Raw genomic sequence first — 17,395 nt, 5'->3', positions numbered from 1 at the left:
GTTATAAATAAACACTATGATGCTATTTCAAAAGTTCAGAGAAGACAGGAAAGACCTCACTATCAGAAATTCTAAAATGGTTTGTTTTTCTCTTTCCAAGACTATAAGTGGGGAAATGGACTAAAAAGAATGAGAGGATGTACATTACAACATGGATGAATCTAGAAGACATCATGCCAAGTGAAAGAAGCCAGACACAAAAGGTCACACTGTCTATGATTGCATTTATATGAAACAGCCAGAATAGGTGAATTCACAGACAGAAGGCAGGCTGGTGGTTGCCTGAAGCTGGGGGAAGGAAGGAAGGAATGAGGGGTGATGCTTAATGGGTATGAAGCTTCCTTTAGGATGATGACAGTGCTCTGGGACTGGACAAAGGTGGCGGCTGCACAACACTGTAGAAGTAGGCAGCGCCGCTGAACTGTACATTTTAAACTGCTTCATTTTATGTTATGTGAATTCTACCTCAATAAAAAAAGGAAAAAAGGAGGAGAAGCTAGGGGAGGAAAGAACTATGAAACAGAAATGGTAAAGATTTGAAAGCTTTTTGGAAGAAAGACTCAACAGGATTCGAGTGCTTCCAGTTGGCTGGGAAGTAAAATTGAGATCTCTGGTTTGGGAGTCTGAATAGCTGGCTATAACCCATGGAATAATGTAATCTCCAGTGAGGATAACACAGGACCTTAGAAAGAATGGGAACCCAAGGAATGTTCAATTCCCTCAAGTTCCCACTTTTTAAATAGAACAATAAATTAGAAAATCAAGGAACACCCTAAATATAGTGTAACTGGATCATAACAAGGCACTGCTAAATGTCTCATGATCTCCTTGCAGGCAAAATGGATAAATCGGATGACAGTTCCATGAAGTTGTTCAAAGTAGAATAACTGGACTAAAAATCCACTGGTTAGTGAATTGCTAGGCATCTAACAAAAGACCTGTCACAGGGCAGGTTCTCCATGAATCTGCTCAATAGATAAATCTGGAAGGAATCTCCAAAGGATGAGCCAATAGGGAGATTCCAGTTCTACTGTGTGAGCATGCTCATTAATAACCCAGAAAAACAATCAAACCAAACAGTGGATTTATCTGGGACTTCCCTGGGAAGTCCAGTGGTTAGGACTCAGTGCTTTCACTGCCATGGCCCCAGGTTCAATTCCTGGTTGGGGAACTAAGATCCTGCAAGCTGTGCGGCATGGACAAAAAAAAAAAAGTGGACTCATCAAATTATGAATGATATAAAGGTGGAGACACTGAATGACAGACTTGAGATTTTTAAAGGTCTTTTGAGATGCCATTCTATGGAATTAGTCCTAAATTTGGGGGGGAAGCAGTATGCACAAGATGTTTATCATAGTAATATCAATAATAGCACAACCTAAATACCCAACTATGGAGAAATGATTAAGTAATCTCCTGTATAATCACGGGAAGACTACGCAATAACAGTGAAAATTCTTTTATAAAGACTATGTAGTAGGGACTTCCCTGGTGGCGCAGTGGTTAAGAATCCGCCTGCCAATGCAGGGGACACGGGTACGAGCCCTGGTCCGGGAAGATCCCAAATGCCGCGGTGCAACTAAGCCCGTGCGCCACAACTACTGAGCCTGCGCTCTAGAGCCCGCAAGCCACAACTACTGAGCCTGAGTGCCACAATTACTGAGCCCGCATGCCTAGAGCTGGTGCTCCACAACAAGAGAAGCCACCGCAATGAGAAGCCTGCGCACCGCAATGAAGAGTAGCCCCCACTCGCCGCAACTAGAGAAAGCCCGCGCGCAGCAACGAAGACCTAATGCAGCCAAAAGTAAAAAAATAAATAAATTTATTAAAAAAAAAAATGATTATGTAGTAAGAGGAGAAATGTTTAAAATATAAAAGAGAAAAAAGAAGGAATCAAGTTTATATATACAGGATTATTCAAGCCTACGTATAGGGGAAAAAACAAAGTAATACATCGAAATGTTAGCAGTGGTTATGTTTGGGTGATGGGACTAGTAATGATTTTTTTTCTTTCTACTTTTATACTCTACCTTGGAGATTTTCTTTAATGAGCATAGATTTTTGTAGCAAAACTAATAAACACACAGGAGATCCAGAAACATATACTTTTTTAAAATCAGAGCCATGACCAAAGCTAAATGGATTTTTATTAAGAATTAATGTGAAGTTCTGGGATGGGGGTTTAAATGAAATGCCAAGTTTACGACTGGAGCAACAGGGCTTACTGACAGTTCCTGTGGGATTAAAAAAAAGACCTAGAAATTAACTGACTGTAAATTCGTTATGAGCCAACAGTGACATGGCTGAGGAGAAAAGATAGCCATAATATAAACTTCGGATTTCTAAAATAATTTGTATGCAAAACAAAGGCAGTAATAATATTCCCATTGTGCTGTGTGAGTTGGCCTATGTCTAGAATACTGTGTTCAGCTTTGAACTTGAGCTTTAAAAAAAGATGTTGAAAACCTGGAGAGCAGCCAGCAGGATGAGGCAACAGAACCGCAGCAGGAAAGCAGTGATTCCCACACTTTGGCGGCATCAGAATCACCCAGAGGGCTTATTAAAATGCAGATTCTTGGGTCTCCTCCCAGAGTTTCTAATTCTATAGATCTGGGATGGGGCCAAGAAGCTGCACTTTTAGCTAGTTCCTAGGTGATGCCGACGCTGCTGGTCTGAGGGCCACACTTAGAGACCCACTGGCACTGCGGATGAAAGCACAGACTCTGAAACCAGACTGCCAGGGATTAAGTCCCAGCTCTTCCGCCTACTGACTGTGTGACCTTGAGCAAGCCTGCTTGCCCTCTCTGTGCTACAGTTTTCTCATCTGCCAAATGAAACGATTTGACCAACCTCACACAGATATCATGGCATTGATGTAGTTAATATTTGTAAAGCATTTAGAACATCTAGCCTGGCATATAATGCTTGTTAATTTAATGAGGAACATTAGAGATGTTTTGTCTGAAATAGAAAAACATTTAAACATCTTCAAATACTGGAAGGACTTTTATGTGGAAGATATATTCTGCATAGTTCCTGAGGACAGACATGGAGTCAAGGGGTGGAAGTGACCAAGAAGGAGCCTTTGGATCTGTAACAAGAAGGGCTTTTTAGCAGCTGGAGCAACAATGGTGGGTGGCCTGGTTGGGTTGTGGGCGTCCCAGCACTCACTCAGGGCACTGCCCCGTGAGAGATGGTGAACAGGGGTTCCTGTAAGGAATTCCTGTAAGGGGTAAGGGAAGTAGTCACTTAATAAACATCATCTAGTTCAAGCAATACAACCTTGGTGTAAGGGAGCTTTCACCGCTAATAACCCGGAGCTCTCAAAGTGTTGGCCTCAGACCAACAGCATCGCCAAGAACTTGTCAGATATGTAAATTCCCAGGCCCCACCTCAGAGCTACTGACTCAGAAGCTCTGGGGGGTAAGGCCTGGCAATCTATGTTTTAACAAGCCCTCCAGATGGTGCCAATGCACCTCGAGTATGAGAACCAATGACCTATAACACTGCCCAAAACAACATTTCCTTGAGGCTCTATGTAGAACACCGAAACCTGATTAAAGTAACCTCACTCCAACAAGGTATCAGGTATAATATGCCTCTGATAACTATGTGCAGCAAACTGCTACTTACACCAAATATTTGCTTTTGTATTTAAAAGGTATATCACAAAGATAACACTGAATTTGCTTAAAACAAGAAAATCCAAACTCCACAGAGAAAAGCAAGGTCCCCCCCCCCTCCCATCACCCTCTCAGGAGGGGCTGCCGTGCAGGGGTGGGGCGGGGGTGATACATAAGGAGAAGGACAGTGTTCTGACAAAACGCGTCAAAGCACCTAAGGGCTAAGAGGGACCTCAGAGACTGTGGTCTTATGTCATCTACCTTCCTAGCCCAGAGGAAAACACAATGACCCAGACACACAGAACCTCACTTAGCATCTCTCACCAGTCAGTGCGGCCAAAGTCTCCCCTCCTGCACAGGACAACAGTTTGGAAGAAACAGCTGAACACACTTGGAGAGGCTTTCTCACGCTCCAGGCGCTCTTCTAAATACCTGAAGTATATAACTCCTCATAAAAAATCTCTGAGGTACATACTAATCTCACCATTTTACAGATGTGAAAACTGAGGGTCAGAAAGGTGAAGTAATTTCCAAAGGGTCATACAGCTAATAAGTGGTAGACACTGGCTCTGAGCCCAGGCAGTCTTTCTCCAGAGTCTGTAAGCTTCTGTACTGTACTTCCTGTTGGGGTCAGTGAGGGAGAGGAGATACAAGTGTGAAGGCCACTACCTTGGCCTGTCTGTGCATGTGAGAGAGACGGAGAGACACAGAGCCAGAGAGTGCCAGCAAGCTCAAGATGGCGGCAAGTGTGAGCCAGAGATCCAGAGGGAGTGGCGGGGAGCCTGAAAGATGGTTCACATGCTATTTTGTCAGTCCCTGTGTGTTCCTAGGTGAGCGCTGGAGTGGATGCAGGAACTGGGGTGACTGCATTCTTAAGCACCTACACAAACAGGCTTGAATCTGTCACAGGCAAGGGCAGGACACAGTTTGACACAAGCCCTTCCCTTTCTTTTCTTCTACAAAGCAATTTAAAAGCAATACGTGAGATGAAGCAGAAGTGAAGGTACCAAGGGAAAGTGACAGCTGGATGCAAAGTTGTTGGGATTAATAAGTAAGGAAGAGCAAGAAGCCATGCTCACAGGCTGCAGGGACAAGGGCTGTGACAAGGAAGAGGTGGCAGAGTGGGCACCCCAAGTCGGGTGCCCTCACACAGGGTGTCTGGGCTCCTTACAGGCTTCCTCCTCTAGAACCCCAGGACCAGTCTGTGTCTCCATCACATTAAGACTTCCCCTCATCTTCTCAGAATCCGTATCACCGCTGTGCTCTCCTAGCAGTGTGAAAACCCCTGTAGAAAAGGGACTGCAACTGATCATCTCTGAACATGCAGCTCCTAGCCCAGTACCTGGCACGCTGTTGGTTCTGGAAAAGTCTGTGGAATTGAATTTGCTGAAGCGGTGCTAGCATCGAGATGCAGTGAAATGCGTTGTCACCTTAAGGAGAGGAAGGACGGGAAAAGTCACACCCCAGAGGCTGTGTCCTAGTTGGGGAGCCCCCAGGTACAGATCCGAGACAAGGACTGGAGTGCAAGCAGTTCATCTGGGACGTGAACGAGACACCAAACACTGGGAGGGGGCTGGGGAGGTGAGCAGAGGAAGACAGGCAGTCAGCAAAGGGTATCTTATGGAGCCAGCTGTCAGTGTGAGCGACTAGAGCTTACCCCACTGGGGAAACTCCGGGAGCCTGGGCAGAACACACTCGAGGGAGGAGGGGGCTAGGGCAATCACTGGGTTGTGCTCACTTCCCGGACCTTTGGGCCCTCTGTGTGAGTGGCCTAGCACGCGCCAGTGGGAACAGAAAGCTGTTGGGGAAAATGCAGGTGCTGGCAGCTGAAGTCAGACAGGTGTGCAGTGAAATGGTGATGGCAAGGGCAGTTAGTGCCCCCCCACTCCGCTCACCGGGTCGGGGTGGTCCTGAAAATCTGCATCTCTAATGAGTCCCCAGGGAGGCTGCTGCTGCTGGTCTAGAAGCACACCCCGAGAACCACTGGGCTCAGACGTGGGCAGGACACCAACATGGTTGGTCCATGCTGGATACCTGGGGCAAATCCAACACCTAGGGCTGGGCAGAGCTTAAAGATAAAGGAAACCAGAATTACACCCCAAAATATGCCTCTCTGACATAAAAATTATTTTGAGCTGAAGGCAATTGAGAAGCAGTGGATACAAGAAAAGCTCCTGCTCTCCCCCCAATTTGCCTAAAAGGACATAAATTTTCAAAGTTGTCCCTCCTCCCCTCTCTGTGAGGGAGGACAAAAGTGAATCACTGAGACAACTTTACACCTTATAGGCCTGGAGACAGCAGCAGAGGAATCTACAGAACAACTAACTAGCCTGTATCTACCACTAGTTTCCCATATATTTACATTCCCACCATCTGCCACTTTTGGAAGTCTAAAACTACTTTCCCTTTTTCTTCTTCTTTCTCTACAAATTTATTGTCCTTTGGTTTAGATGACATATAAGCCGGAGTTCTAAGCCACTTCTCTGAGTTACTCATTTCTCTGAGTTTCTCTCACATGTGTATGAGATATACATGTTAATGAACTTGTTTGCTTTTCTCTTGTTAATCTATCTTTTTTTACATGGACCCAAGTTAAGAACTTAGAAGGATGGAAGGAAAGGTTATTTTCCCTGCCCAACAGAGACAAAGCCAAAGAGGTGAGCTAAATTTCTGTTTGGCCCTCTGTAGGAAAACTCTTCCCACCTCGCCCAAAGCACGTGCCTGGGAGTCACATGCTCATGTTGATGGGACCATGAGACAGACTTCTTGGGAACCCTCTGTACCTGCTATGGCTAAGGTTAAGGCACTCACAGCATCCTGAGGACACTGCCTTCCTAGGAGTTCCATCAGGGTCTTTTTCTCTAGGGGTGGCCTGGCAAACAAAGGTCACGGGGCAAAGAGCACAAACAAATATTTTAGAAAGAATCCAGCTTTTGGCTACAGAATCGAATCCAGCTGGGCACCAGCCAAGTTCCTCCTGATCTGCCACAGAGCTCACCAGCATAAGCCTGGTTCCCACCACCAGGGCAGCCAAAGGCAGTGCTGCATCCCTTCCTGCCAGGACTCACAATCATTACGTAGTGTAGTGACCTTGAGACCCTCCTACCCTGTTCTGGAAAAGGCAAATCTTCTAGAAGATACCCCCCAAAATAGTTTGTATCACCTTACACTCATTCAACAGCTACGATAGCCAGAAAAAATTAACAGGCCTCCTGTCCTTTGCTGCTTGTTTATAATAAGATCATATGCTTGCAGGGAACATAGAATCCTAAACAAAAATTGGTGCTTATTTGACCATACTAAATTTCCAGTTCGAAACCTACACTGTTGGTTTCACAACACAAAACTACTCATGACCTCCTGAGAAATGAGAGGGGAAAGGCAGGGAGATAGAGATAACAAATCTACCCTTCATTCACGGAAGCAGAGGCATCCTTGTTTATCTTTTACAGTAATCACCCTTAGCAAAGAGCACGACAAGGCCACATCCCCACGCTTCCATTCTGAGACTGGAGTAACCACCACAAAAGCCAGGGTGTTAGGCCTCAGCCCACTGCAGGCATCTGGACCCTCCCTGTTCAGGAGGCAGGTCACTAGGGAATGCTGAGGTCAATACCCCTTAGGAGGCACTGTAATTAGCTGCAGACCAGAGCCTGACTGTGAGAGAAAGGAAAGCTTCTCCCCCTCACAAATTGCAACATTTTTCCAGCTTTCCCAATGGGTTGCCAAGTGACTCAGCGCTGGCCCAGTGTGGGCACTATTACTGATGAGAAATCTTCCGCCTGGGTGATATACTGCATACAACACATGCCCTAAGAACAGCGCCAAGTCACACCAGAAGAGCAGGCAAATCATTCACCTCCACTGCAAATGCAGGCAAATCCTGTCTTAACGCAGGGGCTACTCAGTATGAGAAAGACAAAGCCCTAAGATAGTCAGAGGTTTCCATCTAAGATTCAAGAAATTATTAGGCAGAGCCTCTCCTTTCTTGTTGACTACTAAAAGGCAATCAAATCAAGGACAGCCTAGAAAAAGGGCAAGAAAAAAAATAATTTTTCAAAAACAGCCCCATAGCAGAAAGCTGCATAAGAGCCTCCAGCTCTCTAAATGTCTTTGTGAGTGCTATGAGCTCCACCCAGAGGTCATTTCCAGATCTCCATGTTCATTTTTTTTTGATATGTAAATTATATGCATTGCAAATATTTTCCCAGTCTGTACTTTGTCTTTTGATTATCTTACCCTATATGTTCCATGTTCATTTAATTTGTAAAAAGAAAACCCACATCTTCTGGGGTCCAGAGCCCGACTTGCCTTGGAGAACTGCCGGAAATTCTTAGACAACACTCCCTCTTTCTCACCTCTCATTAAAAGAACTGCTCTAAACGAAGCCACTGACAAAGGATTAATCTCCAAAATATACAAGTTGCTCATGCAGCTCAACATCAAAAAAACAAACAACCCAATCCAAAACTGGGCAGAACACCTTAACAGACATTTCTCCAAAGAAGATATACAGATTGCCAACAAACACATGAAAGGATGCTCAACATCACTAATCATTAGAGAAATGCAAATCAAAACTACAGTGGGGGACTTCCCTGGTGGCGCAGTGGTTAAGAATCCGCCTCCCAATGCAGGCGACACGGGTTCGAGCCCTGGTGCAGGAAGATCCCACATGCCGCGGAACAACTAAGCCCGTGTGCCACAACTACTGAGCCTGAGACCTAGAGCCTGCGTGCCACAACTACTGAAGCCCACGTGCCTAGAGCCCGTGCTCTGGAACGAGAGAAGCCACCGCAATGAGAAGCCCGCGCACTGCAACAAAGAGTAGCCCCCGCTCGTCCCAACCAGAGAAAACCCACGCACAGCAACGAAGACCCAACACAGCCAAAAATAAATTAATTAATTTTAAAAAAGAAAAAAAAGCTACAATGAGGTATCACCTCACACCAGTCAGAATGGCCATCACCAAAAAATCTACATACAACAAATGCTGGAGATGGTGTGGAGAAAAGGGAACCCTCCAACACTGTTGGTGGGAATGTAAGTTGATACAGCCACTATGGAGAACAGTATGGAGGTTCCTTAGAAAACTAAAAATAGAACTACCATATGACCCAGCAATCCCACTACTGGGCATATACCCTGAGAAAACCATAATTCAAAAAGAGTCATGTACCACAGTGTTCATGGCAGCTCTATTTACAATAGCCAGGACGTGGAAGCAACCTAAGTATCCATCGACAGATGAATGGATAAAGAAGATGTGGCACATATATACAATGGAACATTACTCAGCCATAAAAAGAAACGAAATTGAGTTATTTGTAGTGAGATGGATGGACCTAGAGCCTGTCATACAGAGTGAAGTAAGTCAGAAAGAGAAAATCAAATACCATATGCTAACACATATATATGGAATCTTAAAAAAAAAAATGGCTCTGAAGAACCTAGGGGCAGGACAGGAATAAAGGTGCAGACATAGAGAATGGACTTGAGGACACGGGGAGGGGGAAGGGTAAGCTGGGACGAAGTGAGAGAGTAGTGGCATGGACATATATACACTACCAAATGTAAAACAGCTAGCTAGTGTGAAGCAGCCACATAGCACAGGGAGATCAGCTCGGTGCTTTGTGACCACCTAGAGGGGTGGGATAGGGAGGGTGGGAGAGAGACGCAAGGGGGAGGGGATATGGAGATATATGTATACGTATAGCTGATTCACTTTGTTATACAGCAGAAACTAACACAACATTGTAAAGCAATTATCCTCCAATAAAGATGTTAAAAAAAATTAAATTTAAAAAAAAAAAAAAGGAACTGCTCTGAAGTCTGAAATTCAAGATATACTCAGGGAACCTGGTGACATCCAGCAGGACAACTACCTTTGATATTTGCACCTGTCGAGGAACTAGTTTGAGTTCCTGGCAGGTTGAACTCAGCTCAAAGACAGTGGAGCGTTCAAAGAGTGCTTTTAGAAGAAAAAGTGAGGGCTCTCCTTGAAAAAATTTATAAGACTGGAGAGCAACTCAGGGGGCAAACAAGAATGTGTCTAATATTAGAAGGACTGGGAATAATCCTCCTTCAGGAAGGACCCATGGCTACTTGCCTAGAAGGCCCAACTGAAAAGCACCCACTCCCTTATGCAACCCAGAAGATCCCCCTAAGGCAATCACCAGCCATAATTTTTTAAAAAATGACTAGGGTCCCCAGAGCATTCCCCTGGTATCCATCCATTCATAACACGCACACACCACTCACCACTCCACCCCACCGTCCACACCGGTGGCCCTCAGTCCACAAGGGGTCAGGCTAGGATCAAGAGTCCCCAGTGTGCTGGGCTCTCAACTGCCCAGTGCAAGACATGCTCTGTTCCGGATATCATAAGCTAGCCCAGCAAATAAATGAAGCATTCAAACGACAACAACAGTATGTTGATGCACAAAGTTTCACCTACCATCTGGAGAGCTTCTCATCACAGCCCGCATGCTCCTGCCTTCAACAGCTTGTGCCTTACATGACTTAAGACAGCTCTGACAGGTTCTCAAAGGGGGAAAAAATCAAACTTACCCTCTGTCTTCCTCCAACACCACCCCCCCACCCCTGCCACTGCCACCCAAGTTCTTTCCTCACTGTGAAACATTGAACAGTCTTTTCGTGTCTACTGACAAAAATATCGAGGGCAATGCTTATCCACCTCGGGAGTATTAAAGCTCTAGAAAATATCTGTGCTAAACCTCTGCACATTCTCCATTAAACAAGGCTAAGCATTGCCAGAATGTTGACCTCTTTTCTTCTTTAATAGACTTTTTTAGAGCAGTTTTAGGGTCACAGCAAAATTGAGCAGAAAGTACAGAGTTCCTATATAATCCCGGCCCCCACTCATACACAACCTCCCCCATTATCAACATCCCCCACCAGAGTGGGACATTTGTTACAATCGATGAACCTGCATTGACACATCATTATCACCCAGAGTCCATAGTTTACATTATGGTTCACTCTCAGTGCTGCACGTTCTACAGGTTTGGACAAATGTATAATGATATGTATCCACAATTATGGTATCATACAGAGTAGTTTCCCTGCTCTGAAAACCCTCTCCTTCTTTGTTCCTTGACCATAATGCAAAAAATTTTGTGCTCAGCATGACTCAGTATGACTCTAAGCAGAGGTCCTGAAGCCTGCCTAAGGATAAGAATCACCAAGGAGACTGGTTAAAATCACAGATGTTCAGACTGCACCCTCAATCCACTAAATCAGACCTTGCTAGGGAGGAGCCCAGAAAGCTAGACACAGTCCAGGCACCCCAGGTGACTGCTATCATCAGTAAGTTTCAAAAATGCCTCTCTAAAGAAGAAATGCTCCTAAGTTCAGTCTCCCAGCTGAAGAGCAGCATCCATTAAGAATGTAGCAGGCCACAGCAATCAGAGAAGAAAAAGAAATAAAAGAAATCCAAATCGGAAAAGAAGAAGTAAAACTGTCACTGTTTGCAGATGATATGATACTATACATAGAGAATCCTAAAGATGCTACCTTAAAACTACTAGAGCTAATCAAGGAATTTGGTAAAGTAGCAGGATATAAAATTAAGGCACATAAATCTCTTGTATTCCTATACACTAATGATGAAAATCTGGAAGAGAAATTAAGGAAACACTCCCATTTACCACTGCAACAAAAAGAATAAAATACCTAGAAATAAACCTACCTAGGGAGACAAAAGACCTGTATGCAGAAAACTATAAGACACTGATGAAAGAAATTAAAGAGGATACAAACAGATGGAGAGATATACCATGTTCTTGGATTGGAAGAATCAACACTGTGAAAATGACTCTACTACCCAAAGCAATCTACAGATTCAATGCAATCCCTATCAAACTACCAATGGCATTTTTCACAGAACAAGAACAAAAAATTTCACAATTTGTATTGAAACACAAAAGACCCTGAATAGCCAAAGCAATCTTGAGAAAGAAAAAGGGAGCTGGAGGAATCAGGCTCCCTGACTTAAGACTATACTACAAAGCTACAGTAATCAAGACAGTATGGTACTGGCACAATAACAGAAATATTGATCAATGGAACAGGATAGAAAGCCCAGAAATAAAGCCACACACATATGGTCGCCTTATCTTTGAAAAAGGAGGCAAGAATATACAATGGAGAAAAGACAGCCTCTTCAATAAGTGGTGCTCGGAAAACCGGACAGCTACATGTAAAAGAATGAAATTAGAACACTCCCTGACTCCATACACAAAAATAAACTCAAAATGGACTAAAGACCTAAATGTAAGGCCAGACACTATCAAACTCTTAGAGGAAAACATAGGCAGAACACTCTACGACATTCATCACAGGAAGATCCTTTTTGACCCACCTCCTAGAGAAATGGAAATAAAAACAACAAAAAAAATAGACTGAATGAAACTTAAAAGCTTTTGCACAGCAAAGAAAAACATAAACAAGACCAAAAGACAACCCTCAGAATGGGAGAAAATATTTGCAAACAAAGCAACTGACAAAGGATTAATCTCCAAAATATACAGGCAGCTCATGCAGCTCAATATCAAAAAAAAAAAAACCAACCCAATCCAAAAATGGGCAGAAGACCTAAATAGACATTTCTCCAAAGAAGATATACAGATTGCCAACAAACACATGAAAGAATGCTCAACATCACTAATCGTTAGAGAAATGCAAATCAAAACTACAATGAGGTATCACCTCACACCAGTCAGAATGGCCATCATCAAAAAATCTACAAACAATAAATGGTGGAGAGGGTGTGGAGAAAAGGGAACCCCCTCTTGCACTGTTGGTGGGAATATAAATTGATACAGCCACTATGGAGAACAGTATGGAGGTTCCTTAAAAAACTAAAAATAGAACTACCATACGACCCAGCAATCCCACTACTGGGCATATACCCTGAGAAAACCATAATTCAGAAAGAGTCATGTACCAAAATGTTCATTGCAGCTCTATTTACAATAGCCAGGACATGGAAGCAACCTAAGTGTCCACTGACAGACGAATGGATAAAGAAGATGTGGCACATATATACAATGGAATATCACTCAGCCATAAAAAGAAACGAAATTGAGTTATTTGTAGTGAGGTGGATGGACCTAGAGTCCGTCATACAGAGTGAAGTAAGTCAGAAAGAGAAAAACAAATACCGTATACTAACACATATATATAGAATCTTAAAAAAAAAAAAAAGGTTCTGAAGAACCTAGGGGCAGGACAGGAATAAAGACGCAGACGTAGAAAATGGATTTGAGGACACGGGGAGGGGGAAGGGTGAGCCGGGAGGAAGTGAGAGAGTGTCATGGACATATATACACTACCAAATGTAAAATAGATAGGTAGTGGGAAGCAGCCGCATAGCACAGGGAGATCAGCTCAGTGCTTTGTGACCACCTAGAGGGGTGGGATAGGGAGGGTGGGAGAGAGATGCAAGAGAGAGGAGATATGGGGATATATGTTTATGTATAGCTGATTCACTTCGTTATACAGCCGAAACTAACACACCATTGTAAAGCAATTATACTCCAATAAAGATGTTAAAAAAAAAAAAAAAAAGAATGTAGCAGGCGTTTCCCACCCATGCAAGCTCCAGCTCCATCAGAATACCTAGAATTCAAGATGGGTCCCATTCTTTATTTCTAAACAGCAAGGCTGCTAATACTTTCTCACTTATCCCCTTATCTTGTTGCCAGAAAGTTTTACAAGGCCTAGCAAGTGTCCGCTTCTATTAGGAAATGTTTTTGTATTCCTACGCAATGGTCTACTATTGGTCTACAGTTTATAAGCATGCTATTTGGATCATTTGTACAAAATGATGGGTTAGGAAGTAGATCTGCTTGGTTACAGTAGAGGATTTGCCTGAGGACATTAGCACACATCGTGCATGGAGCAGGACACACAGCTAATATGGGTTTTTCTTCTTTGTGCCTTGAGGGCTCTTCTGCCAGCTGCTCCCCCTGGCTCCCCACTGCTCTGCATTCTGCCATAGCCAATGATGGTTTAATGGCAAAATTCGCTGGGCAGCAAGCCATGTGGCTCTTACAGACGGCAATTAGGAGAGAAGGAAAGGCTGAATTACAAGGTGTTTGAAAACGCAGTTTGAAAAAGTCAGATCTTATTTTCTCTTACCTCCTGGTAATAAAATCTCTGTATTCATCCCAAAACAGACACCTAACTCTGGGGTCATTTGAAGTCAACAGCTCAGTCAATATAAAAATCCACTACACAGTCAATGGGGAGCATGAAAATCCATTAAACCGGAAGTCATTTTTTTTCATCAAAAGGAATCCTTACCTTTTCTTTGGCTTTCCTTTTTGTCCCTGCATCCATCCACTCATTTTCTTTCTCCAGCATGTCAATAAAGGCCCATCGAACACCCTCAATCAATTCCTCCATCTATAAGGAAATACCCAAAGAAGCAGGTCAAAACCAAGAAGCTTCAGACAAGCTTCTCTGGGCCACGATAAATAGTCCAATGCTAAACACAGTGGGGAAGAGGCTCCTTTAAGCTTGACTCCATGCTCTGGCAGCATTTCTTTTCCCAGGAAAAAGCCTTTTCCCCCCATTGCTAGAAGAAAACTAACCATTTCTTTCCTTGAGAACAATGTGATGGCCCAGTTGTAAAAGGATTACAGGAGGAAAGGAACTCGCCATAGGCTATGACTAATAACTTACCCGTAGCTACTGAATTAGTGCACCCATATCAGGGTTGCAGCAACTAATTTCAATAGGTTAATAAGGGCTTGAGAGAAAAAAGCAAAGGCATGGGCTGTGTACTTCAGACAGGTATTGCAGAAGAAAGTGAGTGAACGGTTGAAAAAGATACTGTTAACAGAGAAACAGGCAGGGAGAGCCAGCACCCTAGACACTTCTCAATATGAATCACTTATGTCAAGACCCCAGTTATCTCCAAATTAGTGCCAGTGGTTAAACCAAATGCGTGGCTGTTCTCTGTCATCTTCCTACTCCCCTCTCTCCCCTCTGACAGCTCAGAAAAGTCTTATGCTATTTCAAGTCTAAAATGGTTAGGTCTCAAGGGGACTGCTACAGAAACACTGTCTTCTGAAAGCCCTGTTTCAAAGTGTTCCAAGAGCAAGACCACACCTACAGTGATGATGTGTTTGCCCTGGCTTTTCTTCCAGCATCTGTGGGTCAGCAGAGAGGACTGGGGGAGAGAGATGCTAACACTTAACTTCAGCAGCCCACGTGGAGCAGTCTGGGGAGGCTCTGCTTGTCTATGGGTGCAAACCAATCGAAATTCCATTCTCCTACACAGATGCTTCATTTTTCCTAATAGGACACTCAAGAAAGAATATAATACTAGGCTTGGCACCAGAATGAAAATTTTCATTTGAAATTATGGAGTTGTAAATCCACTTTTAGCATTAATTCTAGAAGGAAAGAAATTTAGATGTTTCCTTGGTTCTATAATGAATTGTCAGCACAAAGCTCAAAATAGATTTTTTTCTGTTTAATAAGTTTTCAGCTATGTTTTCAGTTCAATAACAGTTGTAAGGGAATAAGAGCTGGAAATCAGTGGGCTGGGTTCCATTGTATGTAAATAAGAACAAACAGCAGATGGAGGCCGGGGTACTTCACAGCTATTTCTTCCTAACTTAGTAAAAACATTAAGAGAAAAGAAATCTCAACTTGAGATTGGGGCATGATAAAGGCATGAAATGACAGAAGAGCAAAGGTCCTTTAAAATCATTAAGTCACTGGTTCTCTCAACCTTGTCTGTACACTGGGGTCTCTGGTTGGGGGGTGGCGGGGGGAGCTTTAAACAATGCTGATGTCATTGTGGCAGAGTGAGGCCTGAGCACTGGGAGGTTTCAAAGCCCCTCCAGGTGATTCTAATGTGCAGCCAGGATGAAGACTCACTGGTGTAGGGAAGCCACTTATTTTACACATAAGGAAATTAGGAGTCAAGAGAGTCCATGATCAGGACTTTCCTGGCGATCCAGTGGCTAAGACTCTGCACTCCCAATGCAGGGGGCCTGGGTTCGATCCCTGGTCAGGGAACTAGATCCCACATGCCGCAACTAAGAGTTCGCATGCCGCAACTCAGAGTTTGCATGCCGCAACTAAAGATTCCTCATGCTGCAACTAAAAGATCCCAAATGCCACAACTAAAGATCCTGCATACCGCAACGAAGATCCCACACGCCGCAACGAAGATCCCACGTGCCACAACTAAGACCTGGCGCAGCCAAACAAATAAATAAATATTTTTGAAAAGAGAGAGAGAGAAATAGAGAGTCCATGATCTCTTCCAGCTCTTTCAGCTGGGAAGGGTCAGAGCCAGGACCTGACCTCAGAGGTAAATGACAGTTGTGAGGTCAGAATTTCCAGGAGCAACAGAGGTGTCCCTCAGAAATCAGAGGAAAATGCCAGGAAAGTAGAAGAAAACAGAGAGAGATGCAGCAGTGACCATTTCAAACAGAAAACCCACAGAAGGAGGGTGCTAAAACAACAAGGAAATCTTCAGGGCCTAGATCTTTTGCCTCTGCAGTCACCAGCACCCCTAAGTCTTTATGACATCACTGTAGGGGAGCAAAATTTGCCACCCTAAAATATGTCTCTTTGGCATATCAATTGTTTTAAGCTGGTTATCTTCAGAGAACAGCAGGCATAGGAAGGGATCTGAAAAGCAAATAGCAGTTGCCCTTTTGTAAGAAATATCTCCATTTGTAAGGTAAATCTCCATTTGAAGGGTGTCTCCCTCTCTGTACCTGGAAGAGGAGGATGACTAAATCTCCAGAAACTCCTATCAATGGAGAAGTCATCGACTTAAATCTTCATCACAATCACCGTCCTTTACTGCACTTTTCCTAGTATTGCCCCATAACTGACTCTCTTCACCCCCAACATCTTCTTTTGTCTTTAGCTGAAGATGGTATATAAGGTGAGGGCTTTGGCCATTTTGGCAAGTTGCTTAGTTTTCCCCGGTCTCTCCCATGTATATATGTTACTTAACTTTGTTTGATTTTCTGCTGTCACCCTCTATCACATCAATTAAGTTCTTAGATCAGCCAGAAGAATTTAGAAGGGGAGAGGAATATTTCTTCCTCCCCAACATCATCATGCAGCAACACACATCAGCCAGCCTGTCACCTTCACATAAAAAGAGAAACAGTATCTTCCCAAACTAGGGAGGGGCAATAGGGATGGAAAGAAATGGGTGCATTAATTTGCGAGAGATTCAGTGACTGAATCAATGGAACCAGGTGATTAATTTTATGTGGGGAGGTGAGGAAAGGGTGGGAACAGTCGGATTAATTCCCAGGCTTCAGGCACAGGCAACCAGAGGGATACTGCCACCATTTTCTTTTCTTTTTTTTTTTTTTTTTTGGCATTTTAAAAAATTGAGTTATAATTGACATATATTAGTTTCAGGTACACAACATAATGATTTGATATTTGTATATATTATGAAATGATCACCATAATAAGTCTAGTTAATACCCATCACCATGTTACCAAACAGAAGTTCATGTGCCCAACACACAGTGAGGCCAAACAATCTGAAACATCGGAGTCTAGAGCAGAGAAAGGTTTACTGCAGGGCCGAGCAAGGAGAACGAGTGGCTCATGCTCAAAAAACCCCGAACTCCCCAACAGTTTTCAGGGAGAAGTATTTATAGGCAAAATTTGGGGTGAGGGCTCCAGGGTGTATGGCTTTCTTCTGACTGGTTGGTGGTGAGGTAACAGGGCGGTGCTCCAGGAATCCTGTGCTC

The 17,395-nt window shown here is 43.7% G+C and overlaps 1 protein-coding gene across 1 annotated transcript in view; it reads right to left on the bottom strand.

Annotated features, from left to right (window-relative positions):
• The window catches only part of PHEX (phosphate regulating endopeptidase X-linked), a 198,071-nt gene that overhangs the window by 91,648 nt on the left and 89,028 nt on the right, over positions 1–17,395 (bottom strand). The window contains exon 12 of the mRNA XM_059910108.1: positions 13,953–14,054. Within this exon, the coding sequence (XP_059766091.1) occupies positions 13,953–14,054 (102 nt within the window). The remainder of the gene's footprint in view (positions 1–13,952; positions 14,055–17,395) is intronic.

This window comes from Balaenoptera ricei, chromosome X (assembly GCF_028023285.1).
Source record: "Balaenoptera ricei isolate mBalRic1 chromosome X, mBalRic1.hap2, whole genome shotgun sequence".
NCBI classification, from domain to species: domain Eukaryota; kingdom Metazoa; phylum Chordata; class Mammalia; order Artiodactyla; family Balaenopteridae; genus Balaenoptera; species Balaenoptera ricei.
The sequence above is the reverse complement of the archived record's forward strand: the minus strand, read 5'-3'. Positions and strand labels throughout refer to the sequence as shown.